The sequence below is a fragment of the Lepidothrix coronata genome, unplaced genomic scaffold, assembly GCF_001604755.1.
Source record: "Lepidothrix coronata isolate B3197 unplaced genomic scaffold, Lepidothrix_coronata-1.0 Scaffold188, whole genome shotgun sequence".
NCBI lineage: Eukaryota > Metazoa > Chordata > Aves > Passeriformes > Pipridae > Lepidothrix > Lepidothrix coronata.
The window spans coordinates 808,156-831,427 of NW_016690368.1; the positions used below are offsets into that span (position 1 = coordinate 808,156).

General features: G+C 47.1%; 1 protein-coding gene across 1 annotated transcript in view; it reads left to right on the plus strand.

Annotated features, from left to right (window-relative positions):
* Window positions 1-4,754: 4,754 nt before the first annotated feature.
* Window positions 4,755-23,272, plus strand: part of PRDM16 (PR/SET domain 16) — a 169,745-nt gene continuing 151,227 nt past the window's right edge. The window contains exon 1 of the mRNA XM_017831180.1: window positions 4,755-5,064. Within this exon, the coding sequence (XP_017686669.1) occupies window positions 4,804-5,064 (261 nt within the window). The 5' untranslated portion in view covers window positions 4,755-4,803. The remainder of the gene's footprint in view (window positions 5,065-23,272) is intronic.

Consider the following 23,272-nt stretch of genomic DNA (forward strand, 5'->3'; position numbering starts at 1 on the left):
TGTCTCTCCTGCTTGGTCACTAATCTGCCCCCTTTCTGGCAGGAGGGAACCCAAACATTTCAGAAGAGCTTCCAGAGAGGGTCTGACACTGAGTTTTAGGTCTTTGGTGTGTCACAGATACGAGCCCCTCTTTTCTTTGAGGGAAATGTGCCTGTGTAGCAGAGCTGCCTTGCCCAGGAGCTGGTCCCCTTCCCCAGCACAGTGACTGGGAACCATTCCCGGATGACCCGAACAGTCGGCAGGGCTGGATCTGGGATTCTCTATTGTAGTTCAGCTGCGGCCATCAGGTGGCAACCTGATCACTGGGATCATCCTGAGCCGGAGGCACTTTGGGTGGGTGTTCTCTGGGGCTTTCCAGTGTCCTTTGTGACTTAGAGATGTGTCTGCCAAGTCCTGGGCATGTCCTGCTGGCAGCTCTCGCCCCGGCCAGGGCAGAGGAGTGAGGAGCCTGCAGAATTCCCAGTGGGAAAAGGCAGGGGGAGGGCAGGTATTTCTTATAATTTACCTGAATTCAGTTACAATGAGCAGCACAATATCCTGGGGTGATGAAGCCCATTGGCTGGTGGCAGTAGTTAAGCACATCCTTGATTAATGTGAATATTTGTACTCGTGGCTGAGCTGGGCTCTGATGCTGGTGATCCATTCCAGCTCCTCTGGTCTGCAAATGGGTCAGGAAAAATGACTTTATATTTGGTGGTGAAACATTCTGAGCCCACAGCAAAGAGGGGCAGAATCCTGTCACCCCAGAGTTCAAAATATAAGTGGTCTTGTTATCTGGAGCTGTGAAATACAGAATCATAGAATGGTTTGGGTTGGAGGGATCTTAAAGATCATCTCCTTCCACCCCTTGCCATGAGCAGGCACACCTTCCACTAGACCAGGTTGCTCAGTGCCCCTCAATATATTGCTCCAAATGCTCAATTATTCCATATCTTTTTCCTAAAGAGACATTATATCTGGAATAGTTTCGTTTGACCGTTTTGTTTTCTTCCCTGGGGAATGTTTCTAAAGGGAAAATGGCACAGTGCAGGAACCTCAGGACATCCATGGGGTTGTAAAGGTGGTGGCAACATCCCTCTTTGGGTTGGAAGAGATGTTTGAGGTCACCCACTGCTCTTCCTGTCGAGCCAGGAAAATGGAAACGAATCCCAGGGAAGTCCTGGCCTAGTGGGTATTTTCCTGATGGTATTTTGTATGATAAAATACCCCAATAACAAACAGTTCTGGACAACACTGAGGTTTTCATACCTGTATGTGTGTCTAACTCCCAGTTAGGAAGGAGTTGCAAAGTTTGGATGGTGAATTAAAAAACCCTTTTCAACACCCAGTTACTCCCTAAGGAAGAAGCCCCGGTTGGTCTCTCCCTGTGTGGTTTCACTCCTGGGTACAAAGTCACAATTCTGGGGGAATATTTGTGTTCCCACTGCTCTCCAGGGGCAGCAGGAATGTGGGATCAGGCCCAGTTTTGTATTTATTTCAAGGTCAGTGAAACTCGGGGCAGATGGGGCTGGTGATCAGGCACTGCCTGCCCAGGGTAAACTCATTCTTGGTCTGTTCTGTGAATGTCCCCAGGGAAGAAGTTGAAGATGCTCTTTGCAGTGTCTGTGAGTGTAGCAAATGCTCATTAATCTCAGATAAGTAGGTATTACCTTAGCAGGATTAAATAATAATAATAACAGCCTGCTATTTGGGTTTCTTGGGTTCAGTGTGTCCCACAACAGAAGCTGTGGCTGAGGTGATCTCCCAGCTACACCTCTATTATTATTATTATTATTATTATTATTATTATTATTATTACCAAATACAAAACATACCAGAAACCCACCCAAACTCTAACACATTATTCCACCTACCACGATTTCCTTTAACATCAGACTTTCTTTTCCTTTCATTACAGCTGCTAAATAGATTATTCATGAGGTCTCTCACCAACACTAAACCATCACTCTCATTGTTGCAAGACCCTCATTGGTGTCACACAGATTTTCAGCATATGCCCATATCTGATTATCTGTGGAAACAACCTTTCAATGGGTCTTTTTATCGAGTCATTTTGCTGGTGAGCTTTGAGGGACTAATTTTAGTTTCATGACAGTAACAATAAGGTCAAGTTGTATTTCTGTCCCGCTTTTCACATCAGCAGACACTCCCCAGCCCTGCAGTCCCTGCTGCTGGAAGAGGGGCAGATGTAGGGCAGCGTGGTTGTCACCAGGGAGTGGCCACGTCCCACGTCCAGCTCTCCGTGGCAGCGCAGCTCGGGAGAGCCGGGGGTTGTTCCCAAAAACCAAGACATTCCCTGCTTTCTTTAACACATTTTTTATTTTTAACCAGTTGTGTTCCAAAGCTGAGAGGGGCACTGAGGGTGACAGACAGTACAGGGGCAGTGAGGGCAGTCTGGAAGGTTCTGCAGTGCAGAATAACCAACGGTCATCAAAACTGAACCCCAGCTGCTGGATTTTCCCCAAATCCCTGGAATAAACAGGACCCGTGGAGAACATCAGCCACCACACCTGTGTGTTTGAGCTGGGGTTGTTCAGCTTGGGGAAAAGGAGGCTCAGGGGGGACCTTCTCACTCTCTCCAACCCCCTGGAAGGAGGTTGTGACCGGGGGGGATCCACGTCTCCTGCCAGGCAACAAGTGCCAGGAGGAGAGGAAATGGCCTCTGTTATCTCAGTGTTGGGCTGTGGGGACAAACCCAACATTCACACCCCTGCCTCGGTGTCCTTCTGCTCCCACAGGTGCCACGTGGGATCTCTGGTGTCAGAACCATCGTGACCCACAAATGTTCTCTGTCACTGTCATTTCCTGCCTGTTCCCAGTGCCTGGGGACTGACTTTAGCAGAAGGAACAGGTTCCCTGTGTTTTGTGATTTCTCTTGAAATAAGAGGTCGGTCAGATGTGGGTTCAGCTTCAGAGTAAATTGAAATTTATTCAGAACTGCCCCGACTGTCCCACAGAAGAAATGAAATTACAGTGTTCAGTAGTGAGGTGTCTCTATACTTTCCTTGTATCCTTTGGAAATTTTCACAGGTCGTGCTCCAGTAAACCTAGTTTTGCTTTTCAACTCAGTTGGAATTCCTGTTTCTTAAGTGCAGAAGAGGCTAATCATAGAGGAGAAAATAATTTGACTTGCTAATACTGGGCGAGAAAACATTTACTGCAACCACAAGTATTTTCAGGATGATGGAGTGTCTCATGCTCATGAAAGCTCGGCTCTGGCGACATGTTTGAGTAGGGAGGGCTGCACTTTCTAGCAGAGGAAACCCATGTAAGCTGTAGCAGGCAGTTCTCTGTATTTCTCCAAAGCTGGAGCAAAAAAATGTTGGCAAAGGAATCAAAATCCTCCTCTTTAGTCAAGTCTGCCACCGGGTTTCTTAGGCATGAACTCAGGAAAATCTTTATTAGGCATAAAAAAACCAGAGGAGAAGGTGCATTCTGAGGTTATGGAAGGGATGAATTATATATACCTTAAGTCAAGCCATGCTTTTCCAGCTATTCTTCCCTATGGTTCCTGTTTGGCAGCCAGAGCTGCAGTGAAAACTGGGAGTTTTGTTGGGTGCTGCTCCCCCCGATGACATCAGGGGTCAGTCATTAATATGCACCGTGGGAGTCCCTCCCGTGCAGGAGGGTCCACAATGGGGTGGTTGTTGGCCTTGTTATCATAGTGGGGGCTCCTGTGCACAGTCCTGCTGCCTCATGTTTAATTGAGAGATGGCAAAGCTGCTCCCAAAAATGCTTCAGCTACTTGTATTGTATGACAAATGTGTTTTTCTTTTCCCCTCCCCGTGTTTCACTCCCCCCCTTTTTTCCTTTTTGGATGAAAAAGCTTCATTTTCATTCCACATGAATGTCCTTGCTTAGCAATTGACTCCTCTTGGAAAAATCCCCAAACTTTTTTACCCTCTGTGTCCAGGGTTTTCACTCCAGGGCAAGGGGGAATGGCTTCACACTGACAGAAAGTAGGTTTAGCTTGGGTGTTAGGAGGAAATCCTTCCCTGGGAGGGTGGGCAGGCCCTGGCACAGGTTGCCCAGAGGAGCTGTGGCTGCCCCAGCCCTGGAAGTGTCCAAGGCCAGGTTGGACAGGGCTTGGAGCAACCTGGGCTAGTGGAAGGTGTCCCTGCCCATGGCAGGGGGTGGAAGGAGATGATCTTGAAGGGCCCTTCCAACCCAAACCATTCTGGGTTTCTGAGGTAACAAACTGCTGATGGTTTTGTTACCCCTGCAGAGGTGCTTTGCTGGGAGGTCACCTCAGCCACGGCTCCTGTTGTGGGACACACTGAACCCAAGAAACCCAAATACAAGGCAAACAGCTCTTGCCAAACTTAGCTTGGCTTTAGCTTGATTTCTCTATTTTTTCTTCCCCTCTAAAAATACGCTGAGCCAGTTAAGGCAGTAAATGGTTAAAGGGAACCTCGGCCTCCTTCTGTGTTTTCTTCCCTCTCTCCAAAATTGAGAGACCAGCACTCCTTTAAGGCTGATCCCGTAGAACATGTCAGGCTGCACTCCCCTCCCTGCCAGCCCTCAGCAGCACTGCCTGTCCTGCAGGCAGGGTGGGTGTTCTCCCCTCAGCCCCACCTGAGCTCTCCGAGGGAGGTTTGGCTCTTTACCCTTCAGGCGTGGGAGCTCGGCTTGGGGAAACTCCATCCCGAGAAGAGATTAACTGATGTTCACCCGAGTATTTCAGTGTGTTTTGTTCTGCTGTTTCCCCTTTTAGGTGACAGCGAGATTGTAAATAATATGTACGAGACCGACCCCGATCTCCTTGCGGGCGAAAGCGCAGAGGAGGAAACAGAGGACAGTATAATGTCCCCCATTCCCGTGGGACCTCCGTCACCCTTTCCCACCAGTGAGGACTTCACTCCCAAGGAGGGCTCACCTTATGAAGCTCCCGTCTACATTCCTGATGACATTCCAATCCCACCAGATTTTGAACTCAGAGAATCTTCGATCCCGGGGGCAGGGCTAGGGATTTGGGCCAAAAAGAAGATTGAAGTTGGGGAAAGATTTGGACCCTATATGACAGGACAGAGGAGCACATTAAAGGAAACAAACTTTGGATGGGAGGTAAGCGTGTGGAATGTGATCACCACATTCATTTCTCTTCTCTGCCAAGTGTTCCCGAGGCTGGACTGGGGCCTGGTGGCCCGGGGACGGACGCGGTGACTTTGCCAGTGCCGCGTTCCCCTCCGTCATTTCGCCCCCCCCAGTAACCTGAAGTGTTTAAAATCAGCAGAAATCCCTTTAAGATCCCTTCTTGGGCTACAAAAACCGCTCTGGCACCATTTTGGAAGGTTGGTTTTAAATGCTGTCGGGTCACTTCATCAAGTGCTTGTCATTGCGAGGTTGTGTTCGGGACTTGTCGTGGAGGAGGGAATGGGATTAGTGGCACCGTGTTCTGTCGTTGGGGGTGTTACCTTTGACTCCCAGCCCTGTCAGCGGTGCAGGGATCATTAACTGCTCAGAGGGAAATACCATGTACCCATTACCTGCCCAGATGTTCTCGAGTTCTTGTTCTGCAGCGAAGATGGAGAAATGTGAAAGTCATTTTTCCCTGAGAGCTGAACACAAAAAAAATGGTGCTCAAGAGGGAAAACAGCCCTATCCCACAACTCACATCTTTCTCCCTGCTTTTCTGGCCTTGTCCCAGGAGTCATCTCCATCTCTTCTGCTCCTACATTCTTGGTTTGAAAACGTCCGTATCCCTAATTATCCTGAAATACAGGATATTCTGGGAGCAGTGAAGCGCAGCCTGGGAGTTCTGCTCTGTGTCACAGCCCTGTTCCAGCACATCCAGCGTCCATTACACGCTGTGGAATTCCTTCTCTCCAGTCCTAGTGCCCATCCCAACCCACCACACCCCTGCTGCCATGGGAGCTGCTGGTTGTTGGCCTAAGGAGGAGCTTTGTCTGGAGCAGCTGGGGCACAGAGGTTTCCCAATAGGACACCCAGGCTGTTGGACAGGGGGAGGCCTGTCCCTCAAAATAAGTGGGAGCTCAATTTTCCCTCCCTTTTCCCTGGCTGAAGCAGTGACTTGGCCTGTTTTCTCCTTTGGCCACTACTGATGTGAAGTGGTTTAGAAAACATTGGAGTACAGGGTGGGAGCAGCTCAGGATGGGACTGGAAGTCTCACTGGGGGGGGAAAGCCAGCAGTGCAGTCACAGAAGCCCTGTTTTCTTAGAGACTGGGGTCAGAAAGGCCAGACTTTAGCATTAACATTTGAAATTGTGTCTGATTATATTTACACTCTTGATTGTGAAGTCAGAAATCAGCGAGCAGTTGGATTCAGTGAAGCCCAAAGAAGTAGGTCCAGATGTTTTTGTTTACTTTTTCAATGTGTTTGAAGTGCAGGAAACAGCAAAAAACACTTGTTATAAGAACCAAACTCAATTGTGTTTTGTCCCTCTGCACCGGGGAATGTCTGAAGAGCTGAAACCAGGGTTTGGTTGAATGACTGAGTGGGAAAGTTTCCTTTTCTTACTGTCTTAGTACAGGGAAAACAGGGAAATTCAGCTCAGAGTTTTAATTCCCTCTGTTCCCTCCAGTGACGTTCCCCAGAAGTTCATCTTGGTCTTGGCTTCTTTTGTGTGAATATCATTGCAGAATATTTAGTTGGTGTGAGTGTATGAGTTTCAAGACATGGGTTTTGGGGGGAGAAAACCCCCTGTTAATGTCCTGGCAGTCCATGGTCTGGCTCAGGGAGGCTGCAGGTGTGAGGCAGCTGGAGATTCCCTGAGGAATCTGGTCACCCTGAGGTCTCTCTGAAGCTGGGCACAGTTTCTCTCTAGGAATGTGCAATATTGATTATTTGTAGGCTGCAAAGTGGAAGTGGCTCCTTCAGAAAGAGGAATTGCCTTTTTCTGACCCAAATATTGATAGGTGGCGTTGGTTGGTTTCGTGTACCTTTTTTGTTTGTTATTTTGTTTTCAGGCTGGTTTTTTGGACACAGTGCAATCCTCCCTGGCTCTTAGAAGTCAGATCCAGTTTGGGCAATGCAAATCTTTTTTTTTCTGTGACCTTGGCCAAGCTTTGTCCTTGTGCTCTCTATTTCTGATAAAAGTTGGTGTTTGCATTCAGGGTTTTAAGAACTGTTCCCCACATCCCCTGGGCTCTGGGTGCCAGCCCTGATAGGAGCCCTTTCTATCAACGCTGTTGGCTTTGTGACACTGTTTGGTTTTGTGGTGTAATTGAACAAACTTTCCTTCTCCGAGGCACTTCTCACATTTCAGCTGTTCCTTTGTCCTCTGATTTGGCCGGGACGTTTCACACCTCAAAGAAGGACTGTTTGTCCTCCCTCAGGTGTCCTCAAACACTGTCCCCTCCCACCCCGACACTCTCTCTTTGGACCCTGCCTGTACCTGCAGATACCCCTTGAAGTTCTCCACTTCCCAGTGTGTTTAAAGACAGTTCAGGGACATGTTTTCAGTCACTCAGCACCTTCAGCATTTCACTTGGGCCCAACATCCAGGAATCCCTCCGTGTGCTGAGCAGAACTCATGGAACAAATCCTGTGTGGGAGTTCCTGAGCCATTCCCTTCGAGTGTGAGGTTGGAAAAGCCTCGAAGAGCTGTTCTGGGCAGATTGCTGGGAAGTTGTAACTTGGGATATGTTTCCATCCTCTGTCCATGAAATTGGGCAGGCAGGCAGATGGCAGCAAGGGGAGAAAAGGAAAGGGGAGGAGTTTTTTGTCACCCTGTAACTTATTGGCATTTGCCTCTGTGTGCTGTTTCTTCCAGGAGCGATAAATCTCACAAATCTGGGGATTGCAGTACCGTGAGAAGTGTTCCTTCTGCACTTTGACATTATTTTTTTGGTCAGCATTTCTCTGAAACTTGTAGTTTTGACTTGCAGTGACTTGTGGGTCGACTGCTGTTGTAAGACTTCCACACACAACTCCTCATTTCTGGCCAGCTGGGACATTACTGTGATACCTGAATTAGCTCTTCTATCGGTATTTTTACTTCAGGAATGATGTCTGTTCTTCACACCCAGTCTCTTCTCTATTCATACTTCCCAGTTGATTTCCTGCAGCTTATACTCTTGATAATCCCACTTTGGGGGGTGCAAACCCCACTCCACCCCCCAAATCCCAGAAACCTGGGATTTTGAGTAGTCATCAGTCGTGCAGTTTTAACAGTGTTTCTGCCTTTGCACAAAATCTTCTTGCCTTTTATCACAGTAATTTTATTGTCAGGCTTTTTGACTAAGCTGAGAGCACCACTGGAAGTGGAACAGCTACAAAGTGAACACTCCTCAGCACCATCTGTTTTGCTGGAAGCTGCTGGGTTTGTTGTTCTCTAGGATGTGCTTCACAATTAATGTCAGTTTTCTTCTGATATCTGTATTCTAGAAAAAAAAAATCAAATAACGTTTGGGGGGTTGGAAAACGTGCTATTAAGGGCTTTGGTTTGAAAATGGAATTTCTCCCCTCTCTCCAAGCGTCAGCACTGCAGAAATAGCTTTCCCTTTTCAAACTCCAGTGAGGGCAGATTTGTGAAAATGAAAATAAAGCAGTTAATTGTACCCCAAGTCCTCAGGAAACACAGAGGAAACTTCCAAACCTCAGGTTTGGAGGCAGGGCCAGCTCTGTTTTCATGTGAACTGCTCTCTGCAGCCCTGGCTCTGATGTACAACATCCAACTCCAGGAGGTACAAGAAGAATGTTATTTGCTGAAACTTTCAGGTTCACTCATTATTTCTCCCAAAACATCAGTGAGGATGCAGAATGCTGTGTCTTATTTGCCATATCTTGAAAAAAAAAAAGATGTGTAGTTATTTTTATTATGGAAGTTTTCCCTTTTGGCCAGACAGGAGGGCCTGGGTTGTGACAGGGAGAGCTCGTGCCCTGCTTTATCTGCAGCACAGCTTCACTATCTTCTTTCTTGATTGGCTTTGTGGAATATGCTTTTAAAAATATTCTTTAAATTAAGCCACACCTCTCACTGAAGGGCTTTTTTTGGCCATGGGATGGCAGGGAGTGATTCATGCCCCTGTCACAGAGCTCAGTCAGATGTGTCCCCTCCCAGGGGTGATTCAGCAGGACCCTGAGCTGGGGGTTTTCCCCTGGGCCTCAGTCCTGACACTGCTGAGCATGTTTATCTCTTTTGATTCCTCAAAAGACACCACCCAAACCAGAAGCCTCGTGATTATTCAGTGAGATGTGACTGCATTTCCCCTGATGCTGTTACTCCCCTGCCTGCTGGCACAGGACACACCACTCAGAGCACCCCAAATAAATCACCCTGGGTTTGTGCTTTATGGCCTCTGAGACCTAAAAAAAATAATAAAATAAAATGATTACATAATGATTTTGATCACTTTGAATAAATAATGGCATTTATCATAGTGCTGCTTATTTTGCTAATTGAGAGAAGAATGTGAACCTCATCCTGGAGGGAAGTTGAGCAACTGAATTGTAGGGAATTTGGAAGCAATGATGATTTTAACTCAGTTTGCTTCACAAGGTAAATACCATTGATAAATAATTATTAGTTGCTCTGTTTTAATTTATATTTTAAAGACATTATTTGCTGAAGCACAAAGACTTCCCTCACACTGAAGTGTTGGAGCCAGGCTGCTCCTTTACACAGGAAAAATAAGTGCTTTCACTTCATAGTCGAGGGTGAAGATCGAAACTGTCCCATGGAAGACAAATAACTGTGGAAAAAATAGGAGCCGACAGCTCCGGATGGAGCAGAATTCTGGCTCCACATCTGGGCCAGTGGAAAACTGCTGGGTTTTGAACATGCTTTATAGTGTCAGTGATTCACAGCAGCTCAACCTCCCTGTTCCCACAAAATAGGAGGTTTAAGGTTTAGCACGAGGGTCTCTTTCGTTTTGTTTGTTTTTAGAAATGCTCCTAAGTGCCAAGGGAAATTTACTTCCCATGTTCTGGCCTTAAATGCTAAAGGGAGAATTATGTTGTATTTCCTTGAGTCTTAAAAATACTAAAATATATTTTTAAAAATATATATTTTTAAGTTACTGAAATATCTGCAAAATATTAAAATAGGAAGGAGCCTCTGAGATTCTTCTAACTGTGGTGGTTTTGCTTCCCAGCTAAAAAAACGTGCAGAAATTCCCTCATTTCCCTTTACAAGCTGAGACAGTTAAAGCAGCGTGTTCTTGTTTGTCCTGTTTCTTAACTAAAGATGCTAAAAAAAGGTGTGAGTCCTTTAAATGAGCAAAGAACTTGCACTCATCCCTCTCTGCCGTGCTTTCAGCTCGTGGGCTGAGAGGATGTGATGACATTTCCCTTCCAGCGTCCCCTGGTTCATTCATTCTCTCTGGCCTCTGCCTTTCCCTTTGGCTGGAGAATGATGTTACTGGAACAGCTTCCATGCTCAGGGAAAAGCAGCTCAGGACCTGGGGTTTTCACACCAGGGAATGGGCAGCCTTGGAGGTGGCTGAGGAAGGGGGTGCGTGGCCCTTTCCTAGGTGTTACCTCCCCAGCAGGTATTGCCCAGGCAAAGTTATTTCACAACTTGTCAATTTTATTTATTTATTGGGCTGGAATTATTCTGAAAAAGAAAGAATCTGTGGCTTCACAAGGAAAGCAGAAGGTGGGAGCACCCTGGGACTGCCCAGATGTGCCCTCGGCCACGAGGAGCTGCCAACAGCAGCCCCAGGTGGAATTTTTATTCCCATGTGGATAAAACTGCAGAGAAACTTTTGGTTTAGCCCAAAACCCAGCGCTTATGTGAAAGAAAAATGAATCTCAAGGAGGAGAAATAACTTCCTGACCTCTAAATCCCCTGAATATTGTGGGATCTGGGGCCAGTGGAGTTGCTGAACTTTGTACGTGCTGGAGACTGTCCCCTCCCCAGGGAGCAGCTGTGGGAGGACACCAACACTCCAACTGTCCCTGCAGGGTCTGCCCTTGGTTCTGGTGTCAGGGGACACCCCAGGGAAGGGGCAGAGGCAGCTTCCAGCTCCTGTCAGTTGTTGGGCTGGTTCCTGTGCCTGCCATTGCAAACATGCCCGTGGCACAGGGGCTGCCTTTGGATTCAGGGAAAGCAGCTGATGGTGCCACAGGCAAACCCCCATTCCCTGCAGCTGCATCATTTATTGATGCATTCATTTATTGATTTCGACCCTGGATAAAAGTGCAAAATGCACCTTATGACATCCAAGTGAAACGACTGAAATCTGTGCCGTTTTTTGACATTCCACCAGATGCTCCAATGTCAGGGTTAAGAGAGTAAGTCTTTTTTAGGCCCAAGAATGCCAAGATATCTTGCTCTATCTTAGGCACTTGGCTAAAACATGGGTATATAAGGAATTAAGGGAAAAAAGAAGAGACAGGGGAAGGGAATGACTAAGAATACCTCCTGATATTTCTCCTTTATTTCCATAAGGGGTAATAACTCATGAGCAATCCGGCAGAGGGCACTTTCTTTAAATAGAACATTCTGATTCACAAGCAGAAAAAGGAAATAAATATTTTCTTTTCGTCTTTGAGAGACATCCATGAATACCAGCTCCTGAAGCAGGATTTTATCATCCCCACTTAAAAAAAAAAAAAAAGAGAGAGAGAGAAAAAGAAAATCCCGTGAAAAGCTCAGTGGTGACCACAGGGTTTGAAAAATAGCTCTTTTCATTGTCAAAAGCCTTGCAGAATGCAGGGCACTGCTTTTCCTTCTGGAATGTTAACCTGCAGAGAAATCCAACCTTGATTTTGTCCCTTCCCAGAAAAGCCTGGCTGATGGAGCACTGGGACACAGTGGGCTTTTGTAAAGGAAATGATCAATAAGTGAAACCATAAATATCCAGGAGCTTTGAGGGGGCATCGCTCTGGGGACTCGCAGTTTGAGGAGGTGGGAGTAATGTAAAATAACTCACGTGGGGGTTTCCAGGCTGCCTGTGGGGGGGGTCAGGGATGTATTGGCTCTTTGGGGATTCAGCCCAGTTACCTTCCAGGGTCCTTTTCTGTTGTAGCTGAAGCCCTGAGTTCCTGTGACCTTGTGTTAAGGGGTTAGAGAAAGTCATTACTCAGCTGTGAGTTGAGGCTTAAATGGAATCGTAGAATCACGGAATGCTTTGGGTTGGAAGGGATCTTAAAGATTAGCCCAGGTTGCTCCAAGCCTTGTCCAGTCTATGCTTGGACACTTCCAGGGCTGGGGCAGCCACAGCTTCTCTGGGCAACCTGTGCCAGGGCCTCCCCACCCTCACAGGGAGGAATTCCTTCCATAAAATACTTGGAGCTGTGTTTAGACTCTGAAAGTTTGTGACATTAGTAAACCTTCCTGAGTTCCTGGTTAATAATCCCAAAGTCTGAAGGTTCTAAACTTCTTTACCTCAATCTGTACGATGCGAGAAGTGGGTTTTCCAGAGCAAAATGTTGTGTTAACTGCTTTGAGACAGCAGGCAAATCACATTCTCTGCAGTTTGGCTCCATCCTCTTCTTCCCGTGGCAAACACGGAGCAGCAGTGCAGGTTGGGATGGCTGCTAAATGTAGCAGCTCTCACCTTGTGGGATTTAGGACTTCACATGTTTTGGCACTTCAGATGCTTCTTCCTTGGCTCTGGAAAAGCAGGGGAGGTTTGTTGTACATAGAGATGGAAATGGAAAGCCGGGTCTGTCGCCCTTCCTGCAGCAGTGGGACATGGGTGGGACACGGGTGGGACTTCGTTCCTCGCTTGCTAACACAGCAGTTCATTATTCATCCTTTCCTCCTTCTGTGCCTTTCAGCCCAGCAAAGAGCTGGGACCTGCACAGATGGAGACAGGAAGTGTCCAACTCCGCAGAACAAGGGCTGTTTGTCCAGGGAAGGTGTGAAGCTGAGTTTGAGTCATTTTTAGCCCCGTGAATGGAAGAAGCACGTCTGCAGGAGGAGGTCCAGTGGCCAGGAAGGGGGTGGATTGGCTCCAGGAAGGAGCATTTCCAGATCATGGGGGTGTCTCTGGGAATGCTGTACCTAACCATATGCTCTGTTTCTCAAGTTGTGACTAAGGCCCAGCAGCTTTGTGAGGTGTCCTTGTAAAACATCCACCTTGACTTGATTGTGCATCTCCTCATTTCCTGCTCCTCTCTATCCACTCTCAAAGCAAACAGACAAGATCATGGAATCATAGAATGGCCTGGGCTGGAAGGGACCTTAAAGATCATTCAGTTCTACCCCCTGCCATGGGCAGGGACACCTTCCACCAGCCCAGGTTGCTCCAAGCCCTGTCCAACCTCCTTGGGCACTTCCAGGGCTGGGGCAGCCACAGCTTCTCTGGGCAACCTGTGCCAGGGCCAAACCACCCTCCCAGGGAAGGCTTTCCTCCTAATATCCAATCTAAACCCACACTCTGGCAGTTTGAAGCCATTCCCCCTTGTCCTGTCACTCCAGGTTCTTGCAAATAGTCTCTCTCCATCTTTCCTTGTTGATTCCCTTCAGGCTGCAGCTGGGTCATCCTGGAGCCTTCTCTTCTCCCGGCTGAACAATCCCAATTCTCTCAGCTTTTTCCTCCCAGCAGAGCTGCTCCATCCCTCTGATCATCCTGGGGCCTCCTCTGGACTCCCTCCAGCAGCTCCATGTCCCTCCTGTGCTGTTCCCCAGGGCTGGAGCAGCTCTGCAGGGGGGTCTCAGGCCCAGGCCTGAGTGGAGCTGGTTTGTGTGTAAAGGGGGTTCCGGGGAGGTGACAGTGGCTGTGCCCATGGAACGTGTCTGCACGGATGGAGACGGGCACGTTCCAGTGGGATATGTAAACAAAGGAGAGGCATCTCTCAGGAATGGATCTGTGGGCACGTGGGAGGCACAGATTGGAGAGCAGTTTGTCAGGACTTGCCACCGTTTACTCTCTTTGCCCCAGAAAGGCACAAAATGTATTTAAAAGTGCTTTCCCCTGCAGAGTGTTCTCACCCGGCCCCTGCTCGTGCAGCTCCACAGTGGGGCTCGTTTTGGCTGCCCTTGGCCCCCTGTTCTGGTGGAGGAATCCCCAGCGTGTCCCGAAGGGATCCCTGGGCCGCGGGTGCCGCGTTCAGGAGCCCCTCAGGATCCCTCAGAGCCACCCTGGTGTTTGGGGTGTCCCACAACCTGTCTGGGGCAGAGGCTGCAGGTTCAGCCCTCTCCAGGCTGTTTGCTCAGCACACTCAAGTGGATCTTTCCTCCCTTTGGATCTGATTCCCCAGCTCTGTTTTCCTTTGCTTTCGGATAATGCCCGGGCAAGTCGTTGCTTTAACTGTGCATCTTATTGTGCCATCCCTGTTCAATCGTGTTCAAAAATACCTACAGCTCACCCTTGTCCCCCACCTCCCTTTTCCCATTTAGATCTCCTTGAAGCCCATTCTCCCTTATCAGCACAGTAATTTCGTGAGCAGAGCTTGGATTTCTGCCGTTTAGGCCCCGGCCATTGTCTGTCGCAGCTGCAGTCAAGATAAACCCTCACCCAGAACAAAGTTGGAATGACCTTTTACAAGCAGAATCTGCCTTGTTTCCCTCCAGACTAATTTATCAGCCTTCATTTCAGCCTAGTCTCTCAGCAGAGGCCTGAAAGAACATTACAGAGAGCATGAATGAACAGGGGGATTAAGATGCTTGGCTAGTCCCTCTTTTTCATCAGACACCTTCTGGATTTGCTGGGCTGTAAAGCTGTAAATGACCGTAAGTGGTGAACTGCCTTCAACTTGGAGGAAGGGGCAGGGAAGGGGCGGGGGAATCGCCACAGCCAAAGGTTTGGGAAAGGAGAGGGATGGGGGGAGCTGGATAAAGCTCCTGCCTCGAGGGCAGAGCGTGGCAGAGCCGAGCTGTGCCCATGTCTTGGTGCTGCTGGTCCTCACCAGAGGCTCCGTGTCAGGGGCTCAGTCTGTCCCTGAGGGGGGGGACAGGCTGTACACACAGGCTCAGCTCCTGTTAGCGAGGGGTTCTGGCAAATTTAAATCCAATTTATTGATTGAAAGCCAAATTTTGCAAACTGGATCATGTATTGACGTGCTAAAAGTATTTTGGTGCAGCAGAGAATGCAGAAGTTTTATTGGGAGCATGATTTTAATGCTGCAAGAGGTGAAGTTTGGTTTTAAAGTGAACTTGGCAAGTGTCAAAGAGCCCAATAGGACATCCAAGATTCACTTGCAGCTGACAACAGGCACAGTCCAGAGGACTTGCTGTGAGGAGAGGAATTCTCTTCTCTTGAAGGAAGGGAATAAATCCTGGTCTCTTGAAGGGAGGGGAGAGTTGTCATCTCCAGTGGGGGTGAATTTCCTGCCTGTGGAAATGAAGGTGCAAAGGATGGAGCTGCAGGTCTGGGGGGTGGATGCAGTCAGGGAGCAGCAGGTGAAAATGTGCTGAGGAACCAGCTTGTGAAACTCATAGCTCAGTGCCAAGTGATGGGGAACATCAACCACAAGGTGTTTAGAAACTGGGCTCAGGTAAAAGCCCAATGTTTTGGAATTATTTGAAGGTTAGGAGGGGTTCAGTCCTGTCACTGGACAAGCCTGGCATTTTGTCTGCAGGATTTTCACACCTTCCTGTGACTGCACATACCAATAAATCCTGCTGCAATAATTGGTATTTTCACTTATGAGTATTAAAAGCCCTTGTAATGCAGTGGCTTGTGATTATCACAAAAGCATCCAGACTTCTCTAAACCTCTGGAAGACTTGTGATTTAATTTAGACATCTGGGTGAAAGTTCAGGCTGCGATTCCTTTCTCTCCCCTGTGTTCTAACCCATATTTGTGCCTTTGCAGTCCTTAGCCAGTAATAAGGAAGCTGGAGGATTTTTAGAGTACATGCACTAGTTTTTGTGGTTGTGTTTAATTCCTTTTTGAGACAGCTTAATAATTCCAAATTTCTGCCCTGTTAGTAAGCTTTGCACCTTGTTGGATGTTTACTTGCACTCAAATGAAAGGTGTGGGCAGCTCATCTCTCAACCACCAACAGAACTATTGTCCAAGTCCTCATTTACAGACACTTCCACTCTCAGAACTGAAGGATCTTTTGCTATTCCTAAGTGCTTATATCATCTCCAAAGCGAAGTCCAGCAGCCTGGCAGGGGGACAGAGGTGGTGCCTGTCTGCAAAATGCAGATATTTTAACCAGGGCAGATTATTTTTGGCTCTTGTCCAGTTTCCTGGGAAATGGGCAGAAAGAAGCTGAGTTTCCTATAGTCCCCTGCAGCTGGGCTTGGGTTTCAATAAGTGTACAGGGTGACTTAAGGAAAAAAAAAAAGGCAGGAAGTTCAGCTTGTGGTGGAGATTTCTGTGTTCTGGGGAGCAGAAACGGGGGTTTGCTGCTGGGAGGGGCAGCAGCACTGGAGAGGGGGTAGTTCAGCATCCAGGATGGTGCTGCCCAAAATGTCACAGCCCTGCAAAACTCAGGGAATGGGCCTTTAAAAGGATCATGGGTTGACTTCACTCACATAAACATCAGGCCATTTAATTGACTGTATCCAGGGCAGAATAATCCGAGTTGTGTCTGTGCAATGCTGAACTTCCAAGTGGAATTGCGGCCTAAGAAATAACAGGGTTCTTGTCCCAGGAGCATTGGAGGAAACTACTGGGAAAAGTGTTTGAATTAAATACAAGCAAGTTCTGCTTTCTGTAGTGAAAGGTGAATTCCAGAATGTGCTGCCTGTGGAGATCAGGAGGGGATGGGAATGGTGTGAGTGCAGCCCAGGAGTGGATGTGTCCCCAGGGATTATTGTCTCTAATCTCTCTCACACGATGGCTCTGGGTACTGGGGGCTGTGAGGTGACACAGTGGGACTGGGCCAGGCTCCCGTGGGCTCCCTGAATCCCCCCTCCAGCCTTTATTGTCATCACTGGTGTTGTCACAAGGTCAGGCAAAGACCAACCTGGAAAACATTCCTTGGGAGAAAGGGAAAAAAAAAACAACACCAAAACCCAACCAATCCAGCCAAAAAGACATTAAATGTTGCTGGGGGCCAACAAATGACACCAAGGGAGGAGCTGGGGGGTCAAGGGGCTGAAACAGGGAACACACCAAGGAGTGCCCCCGGAAAAGAGGAGAAGTCTCTTCTGGTTGTGGGAAGATGTGCAGCCTCCACTGCTCCCTGGCAGCCCTGCACTGGTGTTAGTGGTGCCAGTGCTGCTCTTGCAAATCACATTTTCAACTCTTTATTATTTTTATGGATTTTAGATCCAAGCCAACACTCGCAGTGTAAATTCTCATCTCGCCTGTGGTTTGCTACCAGAGTTGGTAGTTGCTGCTGGAAATATCAGATTTAGGAATTTGAGCCAAAGTCACTTCTTTTGCTGTTTTCCAAAGTCACCTCATTTTGTAAAGGGCGTGTGTGTGTGATATACATCAGTGTAAATTTACTGCTCACTATAAACTGTAATTGGCAAGAGTGGGGATATAGAGAATTCAGAATGGGAATGATAAAATACTGATACTGTATCCTTTAATTTATTACCTGTATTATCCACACTCTGTGTTTTCCACTCCGTTCTCTCTCCTTCACGAGTTGTGTTTTCACTAGACTGGCATTTTCCTCCTCTGATGAATTAACTGTCAATTGAAGTTAGTGAGATAAATCAAAACAAATGGACACACTGCTCCATATTGACTTTCTCACTGCCTGGTTCTGAAAACCACTTTCTGAGCACTGTGCTGTTATTGTGCTCACTTGCTTCTAAGCAAATGTACACGAGAGAAGGAGCTGGGGGAGGGAGGTGTTTGACAGCCATCAACTGCATTTTCCCTATCTTTGGTTTAGCTGGGATCTTGTCAATGATGAGATCTGGGCCATTTACCTGGAAAGAAGGCACTTGGTGTTGTGTCAGAGAGGGAAATGTTAAATGGCTCCCGGGAAGCAGGCATGGAAATTCAGGTCTTCTAAAATGTGCTCTTAAGCTACACTGGAGAGGAGGGTTTGGGATAACCATGGCAGTTTAAGGGAAAAGGAGGACAGGGGCTGCATGGAGACTCTGACCATGACAGGAGAGACAGGTCTCCAGGATGAATCCAGGGAGGTTTATCAGCATTTGCTGTGGGAATTCTCTGTGGACAATTCCAGAGTCATTGCATAGGGGACTTCAAGGTGTTGAAGTCTTGGCTTCATCCCAAGGCAGCAGAACTGTTTCCAGCTGGTTTATTCTGATTGTGCAAGTAGGTCAGTGATGGTCAGCACCCAATAACTGGGATCATCTCTGTCCCTGATAAGACAAAAGTAAAGCAACACACACACATATATATATATACACACTAAACTAATGAGTGAAATAAGTCTGGAACACAGACAGGCTCAAGGCTTTGCTCTTGCAGCCTTGGTAAAACTTTCCCAGTGAGGAGCCTGTGGCTGCACGGGCACAGACATTCCTTCTGCTGTCATCTCAGTCATAATTGTGGGATAGAAAAGTGATTGATTATTTTTAAATAGTGAGAATGGCAAACCCATCTCGGTGTCTGTGGATCAAACACCCGCCTACCTCTGGCTGACCTCGGTTCCAGTGCTCAGAACAAGCACCTGCCTGTCATCCAGCAAGGGTGGAAGTGCCTTTGTTATTTGTTTACTTGTATCTTAAACATCTGTGCCTCAGCTTGGCTTTGAAATGCTCTGGAGATCAAGCAGGTTATTCTTTCAGGGCTGTCACCCGTGTGTGTTGTGTCTTCCTGAGTAACCAGCACCAGATTTAGCAAATAAATTTAACACCTTCTCACCTGGAAGGGATCTCCTGCACTTTAATTCAAGAAGTAAAAGGTTAAAAAAATGTATGTGCAGAGGAATGGATGGTGGAAAGGGGTAAAGCCTCTCAGCAGTAGGTTAATTGGAGAGTGGAATACCAGTGTAGATGGGAGCACATAGTTTCCTTGGACAATGTGCTAAAGAACTGGGAGCTGGGAAGGACCAGCTGGGATTGTTAGTGAATTAGCTGAAGTCAGAAACTGCTGAATGGAGCAAAGAAGTAAAGGGGAAATGAAGGTTAGGGTATAATTCAGTCTAAATTAGGTGGGCCATTCACAATGCATAAAAGGGCTCTGAGCTTCCTTTCTCGGGGAAAATGGGGAGGAAAGCTCACTTTTATTTGGATGTGTGTTGAGTGGTTGATTTTAAGAATGTGCATACCTAGAGCCTACTTTTTGGAAGTGCATTATCCCACATGAGTTTGGAGGAAGCATTGAAAATGCCATGAGCCTGAAAGACAACAGATTTAGCAGGAAAGACTCAGAACTGCTGTGCTGCAGGAGAATGTCATTTAATCCCTGATGGGCTGAAACAAATCCTCTTCATTTATTCTATCTTTACTTGCTTGTTGTTAACCACGAAAACTCTGGACCTGGTCACCTTGGAGTCCTGGGTGCTTGAATTCCTGCCTGCCTGTGGCCCATCCCCACGTGTTTTTGTGAAGAGGTTTATTACAGCCCTTGTGTACTTTTAATGACATCTCAGTTTTATTTCTAAATGGTTCTGCCATTGAAAGGGATGTGGCAGACAGCACACGTTCCTGGAGACAGTGTTTGTCCTACATTAACTTAGGAAACAACAGGGAATTGCAGGAATTTCGTATACTAATAGTTAAATTCAAATGGTACCTCAGTGGAGCACTGAACCCCCAGTGATGTCTGTCTGGGATGCAGTGCTTTGGAATCTGGTGGCAAGAGTTGTGCTGCATCCCTTTGGCTCCTGTGCCTTTGGGTTTCTCTGTAGATCTTCAAACTCGTTTGCCCTCATTTTGCTCAGCATCCCTCGGAATTAAATCATCCATTTGGTGACAAAAAATGACCAATTTTCGACTGTTTGGATGTTTCAGAACTCAGAGCTCAGTGTTGCTCTGGTCTGTGTGTTGCCTGTGAGTGCAAAGGGGTTGTAACTTGGATTTCAGTGGTGTGGTTGTGGCTGTGCAGAGCCTGCCAAAGGTCTGGACCCCTCAGCTGCACAGCCAGACAATCCACATTTCTGTTCTAGAAACCCGGGCTGCTCGATGCTCTCTGTTTGATGGACCAAGCTGCACAGTCCTTGTGCTGCCTCATGAGCAGGATAAAGCCCAGCTGACTGTTGGTATCATGGTTTTATCAGGCATAAAATGCTTAATAAGGAATATATTGCCCAGCTGATTCTATCAGTGGCAGCCCCAGAAGGGCTGTGGCTGGAGGGGGAACTTTCCCCCCTCGTGCTGTACCTGACCCAGCCTGGGCTCGTTCCTGTGTTCACTCTAAAGGCTCATGTCAAGCCCAGTCAACTTAAATGAGATTCAGAACTGGAGCAGCAATAAGTGTTCAATCAAAGTATTTGATAAATCACTTAAACAATCTCGCAGATTGCAAATTCTGTAAATGCAAGTTCTGCACTTATTCAAAACTAGTGAATGTGACAGGGCTAAGAGACAGCAAAGTCAAAACAGCAGGAAGAAAAACCCAGATTCTTTGATGAGATTAAAATACCAGCAATTACAGTGGCAGGCAGGTAGGACTGAGCTGCTCGTGGGGCTTTTCCAAGGAGAATACACAGATGGGATAAAGAAGAGAAGGCTGATTTGATGATTGCAGCATAATTTTACCTTTACTTCAGGGGATGTGTGTTTTCCTTAATATCTTGAATGGCATAATTTGGCTGGTCAGGAAAGTTTTCTCTCTTATTAAATGGAATGACAAGTGACTGTAAAAGTAGGAGAAGGGAAATCTCAACAAAGCCCAGATTGCTTTGAATGCTCAACAGTTTTTCTTTGGTTACTCAGGTTGAAGCATGAGCTTCCTCAGGGGGAATTTATTCTCTTGAGTGTCTCCACATAAAAGGTGAAAACAAAGCGTTGAAACAAACTCTTTGACTTGACTTTACCCTGGTTTGTTGCCCACTGCAGCCACAAGTATTTAAATACCAAACAGGTACTTAATGATTTTTCTTTTTTGCTACAGTTTTTATTATATCAAAGAAAGATGGAAGAAATGAAAGCAATATTTTTAGTAGCTTTCAGAATGAAACTATGTTCTGTCCTGTGACCTTTTTCCTTCTCATCACTGAAGGAAGTTTAGGAGATTGTGATGGGAGAGGAATAGCTCATTGCCAGCACCAACATGAGGCAGGATTTGAAATAACAGTTTTCATGGTTACTGGAGGCATGATGGAAAATTGCCCCTTTTTGCCTGTAGCCAGTGCTGGTGTTCAGCATTTTTAGTTTCACAGAGGAGTGGATGGGTTTGTGTGTGGTACATTCAATATTCCTTTATCATCTCTGTCCTTACTCACAGTATCAGGGGTGTTGCAATCGGGATCCTGGTGCCAAACTCTTGTATATGGTATATTTTGCTTATCCCTGGTATTTTACTGTATCCCTGGTCCTCAGAAATCAGGAGCTGGATCCCTTTGTGCTGAGGTGGCAGCAGGGACCAGCTGAGCTGCAGTTTGGGCTGTTCTCCTCCGGGGTGTTTGTCCCCTGGGGCAGGAGCCAGTGCCTGATCCCTTTGTCTCCTCTTCCCAGCTTTTCCACTGTGGGTGTGAAGTGGGTTTAGTTGGTGCTGAAAACACCAAACCTGAAAACGTCTGTTTTCAGGCAGCACGTTCAGGCCTCGTTCAGGGAAGTTTTTAAGGACTTTGGGAACGTTGAAGGAAAACACTGAACTAACTAATCACAGTTACATGGGATAACGTGTTGTCCAGCTGTGGAGTTGGACACATTTGCATTATTCTACACTTAAACACATATATATATATATATAATTAAACATACACACTTAAACTTACAACCCGAAAAGCCTGAACAGTTCCTAGAGGCCTTTTGCATCACTTCTGCGTGGCCTCCTGGGCTCTGAGAGTGTTTCAGGCAATTCTTTTAGTTGAGCAGGTTTTTTCAAAAGTTACTCAAAGACAAATTATTTTAATAAATTAGGAAAGATTTACATTCCATACCAGTAGCTCCTGAAGTGCTCTATTCTGTTTCTAAAGAATTTGAAACTGCACTAAAATCTTTGTCACATGTGGGGAATTGTTAAAAATTTCCCCCTTCACTTGAAACCAATTTTTTGCTCTGTAAAAATGGCAATTCTTAAGACTTGCAAGCGGCGCTCCTTTCTCCTGTGAAATATTTGTGACACATTATGCACAAATATTAAATTAGTGGGAATCAGCAGCTGTAAGGATCTATCTAAAGCCATACGGTGTGTGCGAGGCGGAGTTATTTTAAAATCTTGGTTTTCCTGCCTGGTGCCAGGGCCTTTATTCTGTGCTCTGCCCAGGGCTCTGTGTCACAGCTTTGGAGGGGCTGAGCCCTGTGTGTGCGTGCAAAGCGTGTGTGTGCATGTGGCTGTTGTTTCTTTCTTCTCCAAATGCTTCACCACAGTAGGCGAAATGGATGAAACACAGAAAAAGAGAGACAATAAATAGTTTCCTAACCTGGCTCGGATAATGGAGAAAGTTCGTTAGATTTATTAATCCTCATTTTCCTTTGGACTGTCAGGCTTAGAGTGACAGTAAAAAAGCTTGTGACGACTTTGGCTAATTTGCACTCCATTCACTTTCTGCTGAAAACCCATCAGGATGACTGAAGAACTGCTCTGCAATTGACCTCATTCAATGGCAGAGTGATATACTGGGAAACAGGCCAGTTTGCACAATGCCCAAAAGAGCAAATTGGACGGAATCTTTGTTCCTCTCTTTTTTCCCCTTTCCTTTTTATGCCAGTCTTGCTCTAGTTAAGCTCTCTCATTTGTTCCAGCAGTAGCTCTAGGGCTCAGGTCACCCTCTGGGGCTGCCACTGCAGGTGATCGCTGGGGCCGCGCGTCCCGGGCGCGGAGGGGAGGGAGGGAGGGAGGGAAACGCTGGAAGACCCCGCGTGGAGAAAAGCTCTGGGACGTCGTTCCCGGCCAGATGTTGGGGGACAGGAGGCTGGTTTTGCCCCTGCACCCCCAGGTGCTCAGACAGGCCGTGTGTGCAGCCACGCCAGCCTGCTGGGCTGTGGTGCTGCTTTTGGGTGGGGGATCGCAGCTCGTGGTGGTCGGGGCACAGCACAGGGAGCAGGGGCTGTGCTCATCCTGGAAACCCTGCCCTGTGCCCTTTCCATGCACACCCAGCAAAGCCCAGGGGCTTCACTCTGGGAAAACGAGGCAGGGTTGGAGCAGGGAGAGCTCCTTCACAGGGCAGGGACAACTGTCCCCTCAAACCAACATTTAATGTTTTATGCAAAAGAGACCCAGCCCTGAATAAGAGTCTGAGTGGGATTAGCACATGAACAGTCCATAGTCTGGCAGATATTGGATTTATCTGGGGCAGTGGAGAAAGGCAAAACAATTTGAATTTGAGCCCAGGAGGGGACTGGTGCTGGTTTGGGGGGATTCTCTCTCTCTCTCTGACTGAAATTTCTGAAACTGCAGCTTCATTTCCAGGTTTCGTCAAAAG